The sequence below is a fragment of the Giraffa tippelskirchi genome, chromosome 11 (assembly GCF_054371585.1).
Source record: "Giraffa tippelskirchi isolate mGirTip1 chromosome 11, T2T-mGirTip1v1.2.pri, whole genome shotgun sequence".
Lineage (NCBI taxonomy): Eukaryota > Metazoa > Chordata > Mammalia > Artiodactyla > Giraffidae > Giraffa > Giraffa tippelskirchi.
In genome coordinates this window covers 57949903-57969365 of record NC_137285.1, presented here as the reverse complement: position 1 = coordinate 57969365, position 19463 = coordinate 57949903, and the positions used below count along the sequence as shown (strand labels likewise).

The window sequence follows — 19463 nt, the reverse complement described above, 5'->3', positions numbered from 1 at the left end:
CATTCAGTAAATAGTCCCAGCATGACACTAACGGCTGCGTAGAGCACAGAGAGGCAGAGGACAGCGTCTTTGCCCCTGAGCCTTTAAGAGGAGTGCTCCAATCAGGAGTGTCAGGGCAGAAGTGATGACCGCTGAGGCAGGGGGATTAGCAAAATGCAAAGGCAGATCATGAGAACAGAGAGAGGTGTGTCCTGCCGGGAGAACATCAGGGACCCTTGAAGGAGGGACAGGTTTTCCAGGAGTTGGAAGTGGGGGTAGGTATACAGATGGCGGTGCCCAAGCCTGTGGAGGGGGAGATTGCAGTGTGGTGAGCACAAGCATGAGAGGACCTGCAGGAGAAGGAAGAGGCACACAAACGGTATCATGTATGGTGGTGTTGGGGGCAGGGATGATGGAATATTTCTAAACTGGAAAGTAATAGAATCAGAGCTCTGTAACAGGACGTGTCATTTGTCAGCCACTGTAGAATGAGTTGGAAGGGAGGGTGGGGTTAAGGGAGAACCTTGAGGAAGTGATGAGCGTCTGAAGCAGGCTTCCCGACAGGGTGAGGGGAAGTGATGGAAGTGGGTCAAGGCTGGACCAGCAGGGCTTGGTAGCTGAGTAGATGTGATAGTGAGTGTTTGGACCTGGGTGCCCAGCAGATGACAGTATCCTTCCCGAAGCCAGAAGAAGACAGAGGCAGGGCAGTTTTGTAAAGGAAGTAAACACATACAATTGGAACATTGGGGAGAGGTTGGAGTTGGATGTAAAGATTCAGGAAGTCATTCAGCAGGAGAGCTGTCTGAGCTGGGAAAAGTGGATGAGATCATTGAGATAAACTGTAGAAATGAGAATAAACATGTCCAAAGGTAGAACACTGAAGAAAATCTACATTGGTGATCAAGACAGTGAGAAATAGCCTCAGAAATAGAGAATGAGCTCAGTAGACCATTGCAGACACTGAAGAAGCATAGTACTGACAAGAGGTATGTGGAGGCTCTCTTATAATTGAGAATGTCAGCAAACAAGAAGGAAAAATAACCTAGGTTTGCTTTAATTCTGTCATTGGCCAAAGGTTTGTTTTAATTGGGATTTCATAATGCATCTTTTTGATACTTCTCTTTGACTTCTCTTAATTCAGTTCCACAACGTACTTTTCTCTCGAGAGAGAGTTAAAAACCAAGCACATTCTTGTATGTAAGGAGTGCAGGAGGAGTTCAAAATTGATGATGGTTGTGAAAAGGCCAGTCATCTGAGACCACTCATTTATCCCAAGTGTTAAGCGGGAGCCTTATATGTACCAAGGACTGTGCCATGCCCTGGGCACACAGTGGCAAAGAACCACAGACACAAATCCAGGCCCCTGTTGAATTTACCTTCTTGGGTGAATGAAGCAAAATAAAGAGGACAATAAACAGGCTAAAGAAGGAAAATAGACAACATGTTCAGTGTTGACGTGTGCTAGGGAGAAAATAAAGCAGAAGAGGAAGGGGGTTCAGAAGAACGAGTGTTATCGTTAGAGAGGTCAGGGAAGGACTGATTGAGGAAATAACATTTGAATGAAACCCTGAAGAAACAGGGGACATACATATCTAGGGAAACAGAAGACAGCACGTGCAAAGGCCCTGAGGTGGGTGCATGCCTGTGTGTTTGAGGTCTGGCAAGGAGACCGGTGTTCCTGAAGGACAGCAGGCATGTGAGAAAGGTTAGTAAAGTTATAGGAACCATACTGGGGCCATGTGGTCATAGGTTGACCCTGACTTTTCCTCTGAGTGTAAGGGAAAGCTCTTGGATGGTTTTGAGGAAAGAAATAAACAAGAATCATTGTGGCTACAGCAGAAGGAAGGGGACGAGGACAGACAGGAAGATCAGTGAGCAGGCTTCTGCACATCCCAGGAAGGGGTGTTGGTGGCGTGGACTAGCGTGGTCCCAGAGGAACTGTGGGAAGTGATCCAAATATGTATGCTTTCTGAGGGTAAAGTAAAGAGAAGTTAACAGATTGAGAAAGAAAACAGAGGTGAAGAGTCAGGGATGAGTCCAAGTTGCTGTATTGGTCTGCTAGGGCTGCGTAACAAAGCACCACAAACAGGTAGCCGACATAAGAGACATGTATCCTTTCATGGTTCTGCAGGCTTGGCCACGCTTAATGTGTAGGCTGAGTTGGTTCCTTCTGAAGGCTGTGGGGGAGAATCTGCTTCATTCCTCTCTCCTAGCTTCTGGTGGTTTGTTGGCCTTTCTTGGCTTGTAAGAGTATCACTCCCTTCATCTTCACATAGCATTCTGCCTGTGTGTCTCTGTGTCCCAATGTCCTCTTTCAATCAAATCAAATATCAGTCAAACTGGATTAGGGGCCCACCCTTCTCCAGAATGACCTCATCTCAACTAACTATATCTGCTATGGCCGTATCCCCAAATAAGATTCCACTAAATCCAAATAAGATTTAGTTTTAGGTGAAAAACTAAAAGTAAGGTTACCATGCAATCTAGCAATCCCACTCCTGGGCATATATCCAGACAAAACTATAGTTCAAAAGATATTTTGTACCCTCATGTTCCTAGCAGCACTATTTATGAAAGCCAAGACATGGAAACAGCAACCTGAATGCCAACAGAGAGATGAATGGATAAAGAAGATGTGGTACATATATGCATTGGAATACTACTCAGCCATAAAAAAGAACAAATTAATGTTATTTGTGATAACATGGATGCAAGTAGGGATTATCATCCTAAATGAAATAAGTCAGAAAGAGAAAGACAAATACCATATGATATCACTTACATGTGTAACCTAAAATATGACAAAAATGAACCTATCTACAAAACAGAAACCAACTCACAAACATGGAGAATAGACTTGTTGTTTCGAGGGGGCTAGGGGAAGGATGAATTGTTAATTTGGGTTAGCGGATGTCAGTATCACGTGTAGAATGGAAAAACAAGGTCCTTCTGTTTAGCACAGGGAACTGTATTCAATATCCTGAGATAAACCATAATGGAAAAGAATATATATATATATGTGTATAACTGAGTCTCTTTGCTGTTCAGCAAAAATTAACACAACATTGTAAACCAACTATACTTTAGTTTTTTTAAAAAAGATTGCCCTCTGATGCCCTAGGGGCCAGGACTTCAACTTACAGATTTGGGGTGGGCAGGGGACACAATTCAGTCCATAGCAGTTGCCAAGAAAATGTGTTTGGAGAGAAGAAGAGGAGAGTTCCAAAGACTAAGGTTAAGAGGCTTTTAAGTTTGAGGACCAAGACCAAAGTTCACGAAAGTGTTCAGTACAGATCCCATGTATGCTTGCAGTTGTGGAAAAGCACTTGCATGTTAGTAATGACTTTTAAGCTGCATTCTAATTGTTTATGGCCTCCTGGCACTTCCCTATGCAGCATAGGAAAGTCAAACAGAGTATGAATTGAGTTTTACTGGCTAATATGCCAAAGAAGTTATTGGTGCTGAAATGGAATGTTTTGAATGTCATAAAGAAGTCAAAGGACACTAATAAAAATAATAAAGAGCACTTTTCTCAGAAGGAGAAACAACTTTGGAGAACATCATTTCAGCCCTTGATTTAAGAAGTCGTTTTCTAAAAAGTCAGTCATGCTACAGTGCTTGAGCGGTGGCAGTTTGTTCCTTCATCTGTTTTTGATGAGAATGTAGTTAAAACATATAAAATCATTTTTAAAAAATCATCAAGGCAATATTATCACATTTTAGCTAATTCGAAAAATAGAGAAATCATCATGGTAACTTAACCATTCTAGCCTTTTGATATGTCTTCTTTGAGTCTTTTTTTCCCCGTTCCTGCTGTTTAACATAAAGACAAAAGCTAGAATGGCAAGGTGATGGTGGTGACATTCAACAAATCTACTCAACATTTGCTTAGCACATCCAGCTCAAATTTCTCTTGCCTTCCAGCTCATATTGCACATTTTGCCTCCTCTGCCCTATCTTTTTCTGGCTAAGGTCTAATCATCCTTCAAAACTCAGAAGGCTTTGCGGAAGGCTTCTGACTGTTGTATTCCCACCCTTAACTGGTACAGAAGGCTGTCCCACCATATTACCCCACACCTAAGCACATACCATAATACTTCACGTCTCCACCAACTTTGATGACAGGAGCTGGGCAGTTCATTTATTTCCTCAGGACCTTTTGCAGAACCTGTGGGTTGATATTCAATAAATGCACGTGGACTAGGAAAGAAAAAAAAAAATATCTGCCTGGTCCACATCTGCCACTGAACCATGAGACCTTATTAGAATTTAAAACTGTTTTGTTCAGATTGTGCCATAAACAAGTACAGGAATCTTAAAAAGTATTCCATGCATATTGTTGCTTCAGGGGTTAAATTTATCCCTCAAAACTGAATCCTTCAGTTTGTAACCATGAAAGTCACCTCAGATAGTTACATGTGTGGCTTGTTTTTAGTGTTGACTATGTCCCTTCCCAGGTGGCATTAGTGGTAAAGAACCCACCTGCCAATGCAGGAGACATAAGAGATGTGGGTTCGATCCCTGGGTCAGAAAGATCCTCTGGAGGAGCACATGGCAACCCACTCCAGTATTCTCACCTGGAGAATCCCATGGATGGAGGAGTCTGGTGGGGGCTACAGTCCATAGGGTTGTAAAGAATCGGGCACAACTGAAGCGACTTAGCACCCACACATGTCTCTTTAAATTAGTAAACACAATGAACTGAATTGAACATGCCTAGGTAAGTTAACATGGAAAAAATGCAGGAGCTTGGAGGGTGGAATTGCTGGCAATACAGACAAGAATTAATTTTAATTTGTGCGTTGTTTTGGAGAGGGGAGAGTTTTTCACCTGGCATAATTGAGATACAATCTGAGTCCAAGTGAAGAGAGTTGAGAAGTATTGCAATAGCCCTTTGATGCCAAAATACTTTCATGATAACTTGGCTCAAGATTTCTCTCCTCCTTGTTCACCTAGAATGCAAATAATATTTTTTGTTATGCAGTCTCAAAATTAGGAAAAGGAAGAAAAAATTTACGTCAGATTGTTTATGGTTTCCTAGTACTGAGAAGAGGCTTTGCTGGAGGGAGTTCTTGATACATTACTCCCCTTACAAAGGTTTTACCTTCATTTCCTACGTGATATGGGACCTTATTGAATTTATTGATGGAATCAAGATGAATGACAGATATTGAGCTAAGCTGTACAGCATGTCAAATGTGCCATTGCAGTGTAGTTACTTAAATCTTGATTTCTTTCCCCAGCTCTACTTTACGAAGTGTTTCTACTGGATCCTCAAGACCTTCCAAAATATGTTTGGTGTGTGGGGATGAGGCTTCAGGATGTCATTATGGGGTAGTAACCTGTGGCAGCTGCAAAGTGTTCTTCAAAAGAGCAGTGGAAGGTAAATGTTCATGTGGGTGTTCCTTTTACACATTTTTTTCCCTAGTGTATAGTTTACTCACACAGTTAACTCTGTAGCATTATTGAGAAATAATCCAAAAATGTTTTTAGATGTAATCTGTCAGTGAAAAACAATAATAATGCCTTTCCTAAAAATCACTTGGAGATTTTTCACTGAACAATATTTACTGGCCAAAATTTGAAATTGTGAATTGGGAACAACCAGTCAAAAACACTGGTTTTTTTGGTTGTTGATTTATCTCTGTTTGTTTTTCACTGAGACTTAGACAAATAATTATATGTCACCATAATTTAATTTGCATGATCTAAAAAGGTGGTTTTTAAACAGTATGTCTGCCTTGTCTGTGTTTCTATGTAAATATATGTGTTTGTGGCAAGTTAAAACATATCAGGATCATGTGTGTAATTTAAGTTGTATTCATTACAGAATTATACCATTTAATAGCTGCTTAAGATTCCAGGTCTCCATTTGAGTCCTACTTTTGTTCTTACTGAAAGTTTTCAAACCACTGTATTAAATGAAAAATTGTACCGAGATTAGAGTATATGTAGGACAGCTTTTGCTTCTGTCCGAGTAATCGTACTTCCTAAAAGAAATGGTCTTTTAGTTTGTTTCTGCCTTACTCCAGCCTCACTTGCAAGCAATTAATTAGCATCATATTTAGACCAGAAGGTTTCATTAATGTTGAGTACCAAGACTGGTCAAAGTGTAGAATTTTTTGCTATCAGGAGAAGTATTGTGTTATTGACACTCTCACTAAAGAGTTCAGCATTAAGATATCTGCAGGTGTATTTCTCAGAACATTTTTCTGAGAGATGAATTGGTGCTTTAGAGACTTTTAAGCATAGATGATTGGAATGTTTCATCTTTGTTTTGCTGATGACCACAGGAAATGTCCTTAGTTCTCAGATGAAAAAAGCTGACCAAGTAGTTATTTCTGTGCTTCTGAGATTGATTCTGCATTATTTAATTGATAGCACATGATGCATGTTATTTACACAATTACTTATTTAACAGTCCCCAAACCCAGCATTGAATTGATAATAGGAGTTCTGTATCTGTTTCTCAGGAGATGCGCTCTTCGTTCCAGGTGACAGAAAATTCAACAGAAACTGGTTTAAGAACAAATGGAAATTCATTGGCCCACATAAGTGGAAAGTGCTCTTATGGGTGTGGCTTTGGACAAGCCATGGTCTTAATCCAGGTCATTCGCACGCAATCGCATTCTCTCCATCGCTTGACTTGGCTCTGGCTCTTGTTTTCGTGTATTTTCTCTCATGGTGATGAGACAGCCACCAGACCTCCATTAAAAAGAGGTTTGCAGTTCCCAGGAGTTATTATAACTCCCCCCAATTGAATCTCCATAGTCTGAACTTGACTCACACGGCCCCCTCCAGACCAGTCACCATGGCCAGGGAGGGCAGCGATCTAATAGGCTGGTTCTGGCTGGAGCTCCTGAACCACTTAGACCGACCGTGGGGATGAGCGTTTCATGGAGAAAAAGGTGGGGTCTGCTACCAGAAGGCTGACTTCTAGAAAACAGGGGAAAGAAGTATGTATAAAACTGAAATCAAGATAATTTTTTAAGACTGTCTTCCCACCACCCTCTTCTTTCTTAACTCTGTGATTGACTCAGTAGTAGAAAAATAAATAAGGTTTGACTCTGACATCTTTCTAATGCCACTATATACCTTCCAATATAAGGGTTCTCCCCCAGGCTCACTAATGGGTGAACAAAGGTGATAAGTAAAAATAAAGCAGTGAGAGAAGGCCAGTTAGAGAGAGTGCCCTGTTTTACCCTACCTATAGGTCAGCTTTCATATCAGAGCCCACGTTTTGGCTATTTACAAAACCTGCCCTTCTCTGCGAAAAGGTTTTCTAGATGTTTTTGCTTAGTTATTGTTGTTTTAAGTAGTTTCTCTAGAAGTAGCTAAGGAAAGAATTGTTTTTATAACTGAGAGACATATAAATATGGAAAAGCCTAAACATGGATACGTTTTTGTTTCATTGGAATGCCAATCAGTAATAATGGATAATGAACTTTGATGAGTGCCTTTTAAAACTTTTATTAATATAGCTTATTTACTCTTTATTTGGGAATTAGAATTTAGCACTCACTTGTGTGAAACAAGGCTATACATTTTAAATATAAACTTCATGAGAGTAATGCCTTGTTTTTGTTTTGTAATTTGTATTTGCTTACTTTCTTATTGTGTGTGTGTGTGAAAGAAATAGGACCATCTTTGAATCACAATTTTTTGGTTTAATAAGAAATTATTTTTAAAATAGTTTGTCTAATTCAGGGCATTAATTTCACAAAGCTATGGTATATGAGTGTTATTTTTATTCATCTTTTTACAGACAAAGACATTTGGGATCAGACCCAGTCAACTAACCTGTTCGGAATCATAAGATCAAACTTAAACCCATATTAGAGTCTTATGACTCCAAAGCTCAATCCAACCAAAGGCCTTATAACTGTAAATCTCATAATCTATTGTTTCCATTTTGCATAATAATCAAGTTTGTGAAAACCCTACTCTAGATGTCATGCTTTATGCCTGCTCGGTGACAATGGTGACAGTGATGTGAACATCGAGAAACAGTGTGGCACCCTTTCTGTGTCACAGTGTGTATACACACACACACAAATATGTGTATGTGCTTTTGTATTTGAATATTTACGAAGGTGGTTTTCCGGTTTTAACCTTAAGCTCCTCCTTAGACTATGACACAGGGTTCTAAGCGCTTGAGGGTAGAGGGAGCGGAGAGAAGGGGAGTCTGTTCAAAGTCGAAAGGAACTGCCGTGTCCAGGGCCACTGGAGAGAGGATGGAGGGAAACACAACGGTGTGGGCTTTGAGCTGCTTGGTAATTAAGACTTTATGCCCTAGAGTGCGCCTCTCAGAAGCTTGGTCTGATAGTGGAGTGGTGACCACATAGGGGAACTGCACATCAGTTAAGTGTAAATTATGTTCTCTGTGTTCTGTCTAGTGGGATGTGTAGATGTGCTTTTCTTAAAATTCATAAACATTTAGTATAAAAACACTTAGAAGCCTCATCTAGAATACCTTTTTTTGGCCAATAATGTCACTTCAGAGCCATATTACCGTACCTTTCAATGGAAATGTATCATTTTATTTTTTAATTTGAATTGCTTATTTGCCTTGAATGTCTGTTAGGACCTTTCCTAACAAAAGAAAAAGAATAAGCACGCACACACACACACTCACACACTCATGATTACACACCCCCCACACATATATTTTAAACAGGGTTCTCTCTAGTGGTGGAAAGTGGACTGGTTTTAGGGTCAAAAGACTTGGTTTAATTTGCAGATTTGCCACTCACTAGATGTGAGATTATTGCAAATTATTTAGCTTACCTGGGCCTCAGTTTCTTATATACACAAGGAAAAGGTAGTATTGCCCTACTTATTCCTTTGAAAAATTACATGAAAACAAGATCTTTGTGCAGATTTTATAAATCATAAAGTGGCATCAAACTATTAGATCTTGACTCTTCTTTAAAAACAAAATGCTGAAGTTCTTTGGCCATGTCTGTACACAGGGACCATGTAAATGATTTAATAATGGTGCATGGTTAGGTCTTCATTTTTTCTCCATTGCAGCTTCATTTTTCCCAAAGTGCTTTGTTTTGCCCATAGAACTGGGCTTTGCAATTGTAAGATGTTTATAGACTAGCAGTTCTCGAAGAATGTAGGGGCCAAGGGTCAAGCATGGGGGAATGGAGGGTCTTTCATATTTCCCTCGAGGGACTTTTCCACATTTTCCAACATGGACTGAACTACCAACATTTACTCCCATAGTGAACCTGCAGAGGTGACTGGGTCAGTCCCACCTGTGAGGGCTGCACAGTAGAGAAAATATTGAGAGAAACCAACTGAACTTTCAGCGCCCCTGCTCGATGTCTCTAGGACAGGAAAGGACCTTATCTCTGGAACCTAGCAACACTGCAGATATTTATTAGCTGCTAAAAGAATGTTTGAATGTACACATGAATGTACCTATATGACATAATGAGTATTCCAGATTAAATGACTCCTCTCCTCCCTGCAAATCAGTAAATTAGCAGTAAAACTGGCCCAAGAATTTCCACAGGCCTTTTGACATCTAATCTACAACTTCTAATTCTACTCTGAGTTTTTACTATCTTTGTCTCTTTTCAACTGTAAATTGCCGTTGGTTCATCACATGTGTATTTTACTTTGTGATCCCTCAATGAATAGAGCTGACTACATTCAGCAGGCTATTTTATAACCTAATTTTGTTTCTGGATACAGTATACAGGTAGTGTCTGGAAGACACAGCCACCACAAATCACTGAAGAGTTTACAGTGTTGTAAGAGAAGAGAGCTCATTATTCTGTAAAGTCAGCTGGATTTATATTTTTGTAAGCAGACCTGTTAGGCTAAAGAGTCCGTATCTTGGTGTGGCCAGTCAAATCATATGATGCCTGTTTCAACACTCAGACCTTTCCCTTTAAGTTAAGAGACTTGTAAATCTATTTCCTGAAATGACACGGCTTTAAAAGACCTAATTGCAGATTAATCTCCAGAATCCTCAGATTTGCAGTATTTAAGGTACACAAATCTGGACATATACTCCTCATCCCCTTCCTGTGTACTTCACAGCACATAGATGAGAAATCTTTCATATCATCAACAGTATCCTTTGGGGTGAAAATGTTTTTAAGGACCTGTAATGGTTGACTGACAGTTAATTTTCTTCACTTTTCTAAATTTGAATGAGTAAACTGAACAGGTCCAGAGGAAAGTGTGTCTCACTGTATCATGGACCTAAGTTATGCCCATCAGGCTGTGTACTCTTGAGCAAAAGGACCAGCAAGTGAGAGTGTGAGCAAGTGTGAGGTCTTGGGGGCTTGATGATTGATTGACAGTGAGATTATCCTGCAAAATAGAGCACTTAAATTGAGTTCGACACAGGATTAGGATGGTATTACATAGTAATTAAATACAGCTATTCCTTATAATTGGCAATATAAAATTAAGAAAATAACACATACTTCATCAGATGTCTTCGGGTCATGGTGTGGTACAGCCCTCCGGGTGCCACATACAGGAATCTAATGCACACCAGAGGCCATTGAGCCTCCTGTGAAATGGCTCCGTCAGAGATAGCAAACCAGAGACTGTTCTGACTTAGGGTTTTCTCATGAAACACTTTAAAGATTAAGTCTTTTTTTCCTTTTACCAGAAATTAGGAACCGGGTAACCTGACTCTAGCTACTTAAGCACTTAAATAAATACCTACCCGGTTGATCATATCTAGGATTTTTAAAGACACTTCTTTCCTCCTGACATAAGCCCAAGGCTTTAGCGGGGTTTTTTGTTTGTTTGCTTTTAATTTTTATTGGAGTATAGTTGGTTTACAATGTTGTGTTAGTTTCAGGTGTACAGCAAAGTGAATGTTAGACATACACGTATATCCACTCTTTTTTAGATTATTTCCCCATATAGGCCAAGGCTTTAGAGTTAATTGCAAATGTTTGCCCAGATTTTTTTTTTTATATCCTTTCAATTGGTTGCCATGGGAACACACACAGCCATGACATTTAGGCCAACCTGGAAGGTCAGGGAAGCTTCTTAAAGAATTGACCCCCAAAGTGAATCTTGAAGGACTGAGATTGGCAGTGCTGAGGGGGAGAAAGGACAGGCTGTCTGCACAGGGCACCAGAAGCAATTCTGTGTTACCCCTGGGAATGTGTAAGATGCAAGGAGATAGGAGGGGAGACTAGTGTGCAGATTGGACCCAGGTCCTGGGCTCTGAGGAGGGACCTGAATTTATTCCTGGAAAAAAAAAAACCTCTCAATGTTTTCATGTAGCAGAATGGTGAGCGCAGGTTCACATGTGAGATATGGCTGCTGGGAGGTATGCTTATTGAAAGAGGGTCAGTCCCAGTGGCTCTTTCAAGTCATTTTCATGAGAGATGATGAGAGATAGAACAGTGTTAGGGGTAGAGAAGAGGGGACAGCTAGCGAGACTGTCTGGGAAGTAACACTGGTGGGTCTATACTGGAGGTAAAGAAGCAAAGATTTGGGATGTTTCCCCAAGCTTCACTGTTTCTGCCCTCTGCTGAGATTGAGGACCTGGAGTGGGAACAGCTTTGGGGTTATGGGAGGCAAAGGTCATTCATTCAAAAAATATATATTCTATATTCACTAAATGGCAGGCACTATTCTAGACAAGGTCTTCCCAGGTGGCGCTAGTGGTAAAGGACCCACCTGCCAATGCAGGAGATGTAAAAGATTCAATCCTTGGCTTGGGAAGATCCCCTGGAGGAGAGCATGACAACCCACTCCAGTATTTTCGCCTCGAGAATTCCATGGACAGAGGAGCCTGGCGGGCTACAGTCCATGGGATCGCAAAAGAGTCGGACACGACTGAAGCAACTTAGCAGCAGCAGCAGGTTCTAGACAAACTTAAGGACTTCTTGGATGAAGATCAAGTGAACAAAATAGACCAAGATCCTTGCCACGGTGAAGCTTACATTCCAGTGAAAGATAGTGGAGACATTAAACATAATAAATGAGTTATTTGTATAGCATATGAAAAGTTGATAGCTGCTCAGGAAAATAAGCACTGCCAGAATAAAGGGGGTTGGAATGAGTTTGAAATGTCAGTAAACCTTCAGACGCGTCTAACAGGAAGTTGCATTTGTGATTCTGAAGCTTGGGGAGTAGGGCAGTATGGAGAATAAAGTTTTATAGAATCATCATCCATGCAAGTAGATGCATTTGCCCAAGAAATACACAAGGAATAAGGCAAGATTAGAACCTTAGAAAACATAAATCTAGGGCAGTGTGTGTGTGTGTGTGTTACATGTGTGTGTGTTACGTATGTGTGAATAATGTCCTCCAAGTTGTACACAGAAAATGTTTAGTTACTTTGTTTCTGATTCTTCCAGGTTGAGCTGAACTTCAGATAATTGCATCTGTGGAACTTGCAATCCCAATTTTTGCTCTCTATTTATCATTAAGCTTGATTCTTTTTGAATCTCAGCCAGTCCAAAGCCCACAACCAAACATGGTAGCAAGGAAATTTGATTTGCCAACCCTGGACCGAAATAATGCCACATACGTAGCAGATGCTCAAGCCACATTTGTTGATCAATGATCACCAAAGTGTGTGTGTGTGTGTGGATGTGTGTATGTGTGGATATGTGTGTGTGTGTATGTGTTTGTGTGTGTTTATGTGTGTGTATGTGTGTGTGTGTGTAGGATTCCTCTTCTTTCTGTCACTGTTTCTCTGAAATCCAAACTATGTTGAAGTGATTTATTTGAAAATGATTTTGAGTAGGGACATGTAAACCAAAAGTAAAGTGGTATTCCAAAGAGAGCTTCTTGTTGTTTAAAATTTTAAATGAAGGACTTCCCTGGTGGTCCAGTGGCTAAGACTCCAAGCTTCCAATGAAGGGGGCATGGATTTGATCCCTGGTTAGGGAACTAAGATCCCACATGCCCTGTGCTGTGGCCAAAAAATTTAAAAAACGAATAAATAAAAATTTTTTAAATGTAAACGAAGGTGCACTTCACATACCAAATTTGAACAGTCTAAGTTAGAAGCACAATAATATTCAGGTATTTCCCATGCTTCTGTGTTTGTCTGCAACCCATCTATCTAGTTCTAAAGCAACTCACAGGTTTCCATGAGACAAAATAAAATTTCCTGTAAGTGAAATGAAAACAGGACAAAGGGAAGATGAGAGCAAGAGAAAGGAGAGTGAGCCAGGAATGGGGATAGTATAGAGAAAACATGCCCTTTGACCTTGGCAGAGATCAGCCACTTACTTAGCTTTCTCATCCCAAGCCCACAGACAGTGGTGACTCACCTTACTTATAATGTTTTTAAAGACTAGATTAGGAAACCGCCTATTTAGAAGCAAGTTTTCATGAGCTGCTTCGGTTGTAATGTATCTCTACTTTTCATGTGAATTATAACCCTGATGCTGGAAAGGTTGAAGGCAAAAGGAGAAGAGGGTAGCAGAAAACGAGATGGTTAGATAGCATCACAAACTCAATGGACATGAGTTTGAGCAAACTCTGAGAGATAGTGGAGGACAGGGAAGCCTGGTGTGCTGCAGTCCGTGGAGTTGCAAAGAGTTGGACATGACTTCGGGACTGAACAACAGCAATAACCTGATTTTTTTTTTTTTTAAAGTAACTCTCCCATTGGAATTAATGGAATTGTTTGGTTTATCTTAAGGTATACTGCTAGAAACATGCTTTATTCTGTCCACTTCCTGCTCCTATAATAATCCCTTTTATTTATGGAGCAGTTAACTCAACCCAGGCAGGAACTGTGCCAAGTCCTCCATATTTTGTTTCATTTTTTTCCTCATAACCACCTTGTTCAGTGTGAAAGTTTTGTGAGTTTTGCACGGTACTATCTTTAAAACAGCCCTCTAAGCAATCTTGATGACAAGGAAGACAGTGACTATTTTTTAGCAAGGCTTAATGGTATGATCCTTCAATTCTTAAAATTAATAGCCACAGTAGTAAATATTTGAGTACTTCTTTTGTGCCTGTTATGCTAAGAACTTTATTGCATATTATCATTTTAATCCTCATGATAATCCTATTAAATATATATGATTAGTATCTCCCCCCATATTAGCAATCAGTCATCTGAGGCAAGTAAGAGGCGAGTAAGTTAGTCCGAGGTCACCCAGATAAACAAAGTGGCAGAACTGGGATTTGAACCCTGGAAGCTCCAGGCATGCTGCCTCTGGCCACTTAGCACATAAGCTGTACTGCCCCTCACAGAGTCCTATCAGATCCCAACTATTTTTACCCCTCGAAAAGTAGGGCAACATTTCTGGCTTCAGAACACTTATGAAGAGCACATTATAATTTAACAGTTACCTCGCTATACCCTAAATAATTAACTCCTAGCCATTCCAAGTTGAAACTCTCATTTGAATTTCTGTTGCCCTAATGGGAAAGAAATTGGGTAGTCTCTCTTTTTCTTCATAAGGAATGAACTCCCTATTTTTAAAAAAATTACCATTACCACCCTGAAGTACTTCTTTAACATCTTGATATTAATCTGAAGCCTTATGGAAAATTTTTATCTTCCTGTGTTTCATTTCCTGTGTGTGATAAAAATTAGATGTAGCCTATCAAGCTCAGAGAACCACTGCAGGAAGAACCTTTCCTCCTCAAAGCTGAGAGCCCCAAGCTCTTCAGCCCTGCTGTCCGCTTGATGCCTGGCGGCTCAGAAACAGACCCAGGAGCCAGAGGATGCAGGGCTGCTTCACACCCAGGACGTGATTAGGATCGAACTGCTTATGCGAGTCTCTCCTCCTTAGAATGATTTGACATCGAAAATGAAAATTGCTACGTTGACTGCAGTCAGTGCTCAAACATAGCTCTGGAAGTTGGGAAGGATGAGGAGGCATTTAGGCTTTAAAGTGGAGGCCAGTGGTGGAGGGATGGGAAGATGGGGCTTGAACCCGAGTCTGCTCAGTTATGCAGTTCAGTGAGGGCCTGGCCAGGGCTCAGAAGTGGAGAAGGTGGCTGAACAAAGACACAGGGGCCAGATGAAGGCTCTCATGGTACAGTGAGAAGTCTCAGTCCTTCTTAAACCCTGTGAGTCTTCTATCAGGAAGAAATCATTGCAGTAGTCCCTTGGACAGCAGGGAGATCAGACCAGTCAATCCTAAAAGAAGTCAACCCTGAATATTCATTGGAAGGACTGATGCTGAAGCTGAAACTCCAGTACTTTGGCCACCTGATGTGAAGAGCCGACTCATTGGAAAAGACCCTGATGCTGGGAAAGACTGAAGGCAAAAAGAGAAGGTGGTGGCAGAGGATGAGATGGTTGGATGGTATCATTGACTCTTTGGACATAAATTTGAGCTAACTCTGGGAGATCATGAACAGGGAAGCCTGGCGTGCTGCAGTCCACGGGGTCGCAAAGAGCTGGACACGACTGAGTGACTGAATAACAGTAACGAAGTATAGGCTGTGTTGCCCCTTGGTGTCTGTGCAATGGCTCATGGCAGGTACCACCTGGAGGAAGAGAAGATGACTGGGATGGGATTGTGGCTGATGGAAAGTAGAAAGAGCCTGGCTTAGGATGGAATGGGGGCAACTGAACAGAAGGCCTGATGTGAGAGGTGAGAAGGAAGAAGGGGCAGGACCTCATGGTGGGTTAGTTCTGGGGGATGTTGGAGATCTCTGACGGAGATTTGGGAAGAAAACACTTGGAGAATGGAGAGGATGAGAAGCATTTAAAACTGTTGAGATCGAATCACCCAAAGATATAAAGCAGTCCGTATGGAAAAGCAGAGACAAAATTCTAAAGCAGTTCAATTTTTACCTGGAGATATTTCCTTGTGCATTTTAAAGTGCCCAACCTAGGTATCAGGTAGTTTGGCAGATTGGCTTAGCTTTAGGCAACAGATGTCAGTGACTACTTGATTTGGTGCAGAACATGGGAAGTTAGGCAATGAAATTGAAAGCCTGGTGAATGTGCTGGGTGCTCAGCACTGGTGAAACAGGCCTGCAGGGTATGATGCTCGTTGGGTGGACTTGTGCCATTGTTACTGCCCATATTAGAAGTACTAAATGATGATTTTAGCAGCTCATGACATCATAGGAAAATACAACATGACGATATTAATGATAAAGCAGAAAAATTCTGTAGCCAAAACAAAATGCCCATGTTTCAGGTCTCCACAAGCTTTGCTCTGACTTTTTGCTCTTTAAAGACAGACATATTCAGCATAGTGACTTTTTTTTTCTTTTACCCTAGTCCTTGGGTATTTTTGTTCACTGCCCATCCTGACTTCTTAGATCAGGAAGAGAGTGAGACTTACGATTTCTGGAGAGAGAAGATAGCTGTAAAAAAAAAAAGAGTAGATACATGTATATGTATAACTGATTTACTTTGCTGAACACCTGATACTAACACAATGTTGTAAATCAACTCCACTCCAATAAAATCTTTTTTAAAAAGATGTCTGTAACATGTACACATGCAAGCACACAGTGTGTTCAGAGTTGCTGCTCCCCCTCACCCTGTCACCCTGTGATAGGCATTCTAAGGGCAGGGGGAAAGCTTGAACATCAGCGAGAAGACTCCAGAACCCTTTGAAATGATCATAAAAGCATCTGTGCACATGGTCATGTTCTCTGAGTCTCTCATGCTTATATACCTCCCTCCAATATCTGAGACCAAATCCACTTCTAGGTAGGTCACCCCCAAGGAATGAAGCTCACGCCTCTCAGAGCAAAGCAGCTTGTTGCCAATGACCCTTGGGTTGGCCCTATTTGAAGCTCTTTTCATCAGTGTCAGCACTTGGAATGTGTTGACTATGACATTAGATTTACAGAAGCATCACCTTCCTGTCGGAGAAGGCGATGGCACCCCACTCCAGTACTCTTGCCTGGAAAATCCCATGGACGGAGGAGCCTGGTGGGCTGCAGTCCATGGGGTCGCACAGAGTTGGACACGACTGGGCGACTTCACTTTCACTTTCCACTTTCATGCATTGGAGAAGGAAATGGCAACCAACTCCAGTGTTCTTGCCTGGAGAATCCCAGGGACGGGGGAGCCTGGTGGCCTGCCGTCTATGGGGTCGCACAGAGTCAGACACGACAGCAGCGGCAGCAGCACCTTCCTGTCCATGTTATGTTGCTGATTAATAGTGAACTCTTCCACCACATAGAAGAAAGCCTGATCCTTCCAGAAGAGTGAGAAGTGTGTCGGGTTGGCCAAAAGTTTGTTTGGGTTTCTTCATAACATCTTATGGAAAAACCCAAACAAGCATCTTGGCCAACATATTTTCTCCTTATAAGTATAAGGCTAAAGGCTCTGTGAAAGCACTGGCCTTTGACAACCTGATTCAGCTTCACAGAGAGGTTCTGTTTACTTTTTTAATGGTAAGACCAAACCTGGGTCTCCCACATTGCAGGCAGATTCTTTACCGTCTGAGCCACCAGGGAAGCCCTAGACCACAATATAAAGCAAATGAAATAAAAGATTAAAGACTAAAATTTTAGAGGGTCGTCATACATGTGAACAAGAATTGAAAAGTCCCTTGTAGCAAATTAGGGGGCATAAATGGGATGAAATTTTTAGAAAGTTTAATTGAAATTCACACACATAGCCCTGTAGATGAGTGAAAGTGAAAATGTTTATCGTTCGGTCGTGTCCGACTCTTTGCGACCCCATGGACTGTAGTCCACCAGGCTCCTCTGTCCATAGGATTTCCCATGAAGAATACTGTAGTGGGTTGCCATTTTCTTCTCCAGGGGATCTTCCCGACCCAGGGATTGAACCTGGATCTCCTGCATTGCAGGCAGATTCTTTACCATCTAAGCAAATATATAGACTCAATAAATTATATTTGTTTCAAAGGAGTCAAAACTGTATAATTGGCGGGGGGCACAGTTACCTCTTCCTTCCTAATCCCTTCTTTTATTTTCTTCTTCAGTTCTGAAGGAAGAACCAGGGCTTAAGTTTGGAGATTCATACCATCCTTTTAGAAGCTATAATGACCACTTAATGTCTTAGTGAAAGGCTCCTTGGCTATTATTCAACAGTTCAAACACTGCAAGAATTCTCCAGTTGTCATCGTTCAGCTGCTAAGTTGTGTCCGACTCTTTGCAACCCAATGGACTGCAGCACGCCAGATTCCCCTGTCCAGAAGCTGTGTGATAAAACATCACCAGCACAGGCTCTAGGGTCATCTTTATATTAAGTTATAGCTTGAGTAGAGAGGGAATAGACCCTGGGGTCAGACAGTCTGGCCTTGAGTCTGGAATGATTTGAGCAAATATGAACTTCTGTTTCCTCTTCTGTAATCAAGAGAAAATCAACCTTCAAAGTGTCTGTCCTACCCATGTCTCAGAGTGAGGAGGATGAAAGTTAGTTCACCTGTATTGAAACTGCTTTAGAAACAGTAAAGGGTTGCTTTACAAACACTGCATTTAAAAATCAGTATGCCCTCCGAAGTCATTAAATCAGCATGCCTTGGTTCTCAATAAATTGTAGAATATTTAATTCCAGCTACTTTTTGCATATGTTAAATATTTGCTTTGAAGGGGGGAAACAGTAAAAATTAAAGAAAAGCATATTTCACTTTAGGTAAGACTTAGGCAGGTCCATATTGCTCATGGACTCAAGAGTAACACTGGGGAAACCTTTGTATTTAACAGCAGGATTTTTTTTTTTAACTTTTTATTTTATGTTGGAGTATCCGGTGGTGATGGTGGTAAAGAATCCTCCTGCCAGCGTAGAAGATGTAAAAGACATAGATTCTATTGCTGGGTCAGGAAGATCCCCTGGAGGAGGGTATGACAACCCACTCCAGTACTCTTGCCTGGAGAATCCCTTGGACAGAGGAGCCTGGCAGGCTACCGTCCATGAGGTCCAACAGACTGAAGCAACTTTGCATAGTTGATTAACAATGTTGTGTTAGTTTTAGGTGAACAGCAAAGTGATTCAGTTGCACATGTATTTATTCTTTTTCAAATTCTTAATTCATTGTAAGATCCGGATATAAATTTAGTCTGCCTAAATACAGGATCAGGATTGGGGGCGGGAGGAGAAGGGGACGACAGAGGATGAGATGGTTGGATGGCATCACTGACTCGATGGACATGGGTTTGGGTAAACTCCCGGAGTTGGTGATGGACAGGGAGGCCTGGCGTGCTGCGATTCATGGGGTCGCAAAGAGTCGGACACGACTGAACTGAACTGAACTGAAATACAGGATCAGACAGAGAACAGAGAGAGTTTTCACACTCTTTCTACATCTTAAACAGTTTCAGAGATCACAACTACTTTTTACTTTCTTCCTATTTTAATTAATTGCACCAGGATATCTGAAACATGCTTCATTCTCCTGCCCTCCCACTCATGCTGACCAACTTAATTGGAAAACCAGTACAGAATTAGTCTAGGTTGATTGTTTTTCATCTGGCCTGCACCAGGCATTTTCCCAGTTGAACCAGGCTCAGCAATTTGATATTGCTAGCATTACATGAGCACTAATTGTCCTGTTTTTTTATTATCCAATAGGAATTGAAGT

At 41.2% G+C, this 19463-nt stretch overlaps 1 protein-coding gene and 1 long non-coding RNA gene across 2 annotated transcripts in view; one reads left to right on the top strand and one right to left on the bottom strand.

Annotated features, from left to right (window-relative positions):
• The window catches only part of NR3C2 (nuclear receptor subfamily 3 group C member 2), a 418452-nt gene that overhangs the window by 200360 nt on the left and 198629 nt on the right, over nt 1-19463 (top strand). Inside the window, 1 exon segment of the mRNA XM_081544295.1 lies at nt 5223-5362. Within this exon segment, the coding sequence (XP_081400421.1) occupies nt 5223-5362 (140 nt within the window).
• Nucleotides 1-19463, bottom strand: part of LOC145527042 (uncharacterized) — a 120946-nt gene that overhangs the window by 53718 nt on the left and 47765 nt on the right. The gene's annotated exons all lie outside the window — the stretch shown is intronic.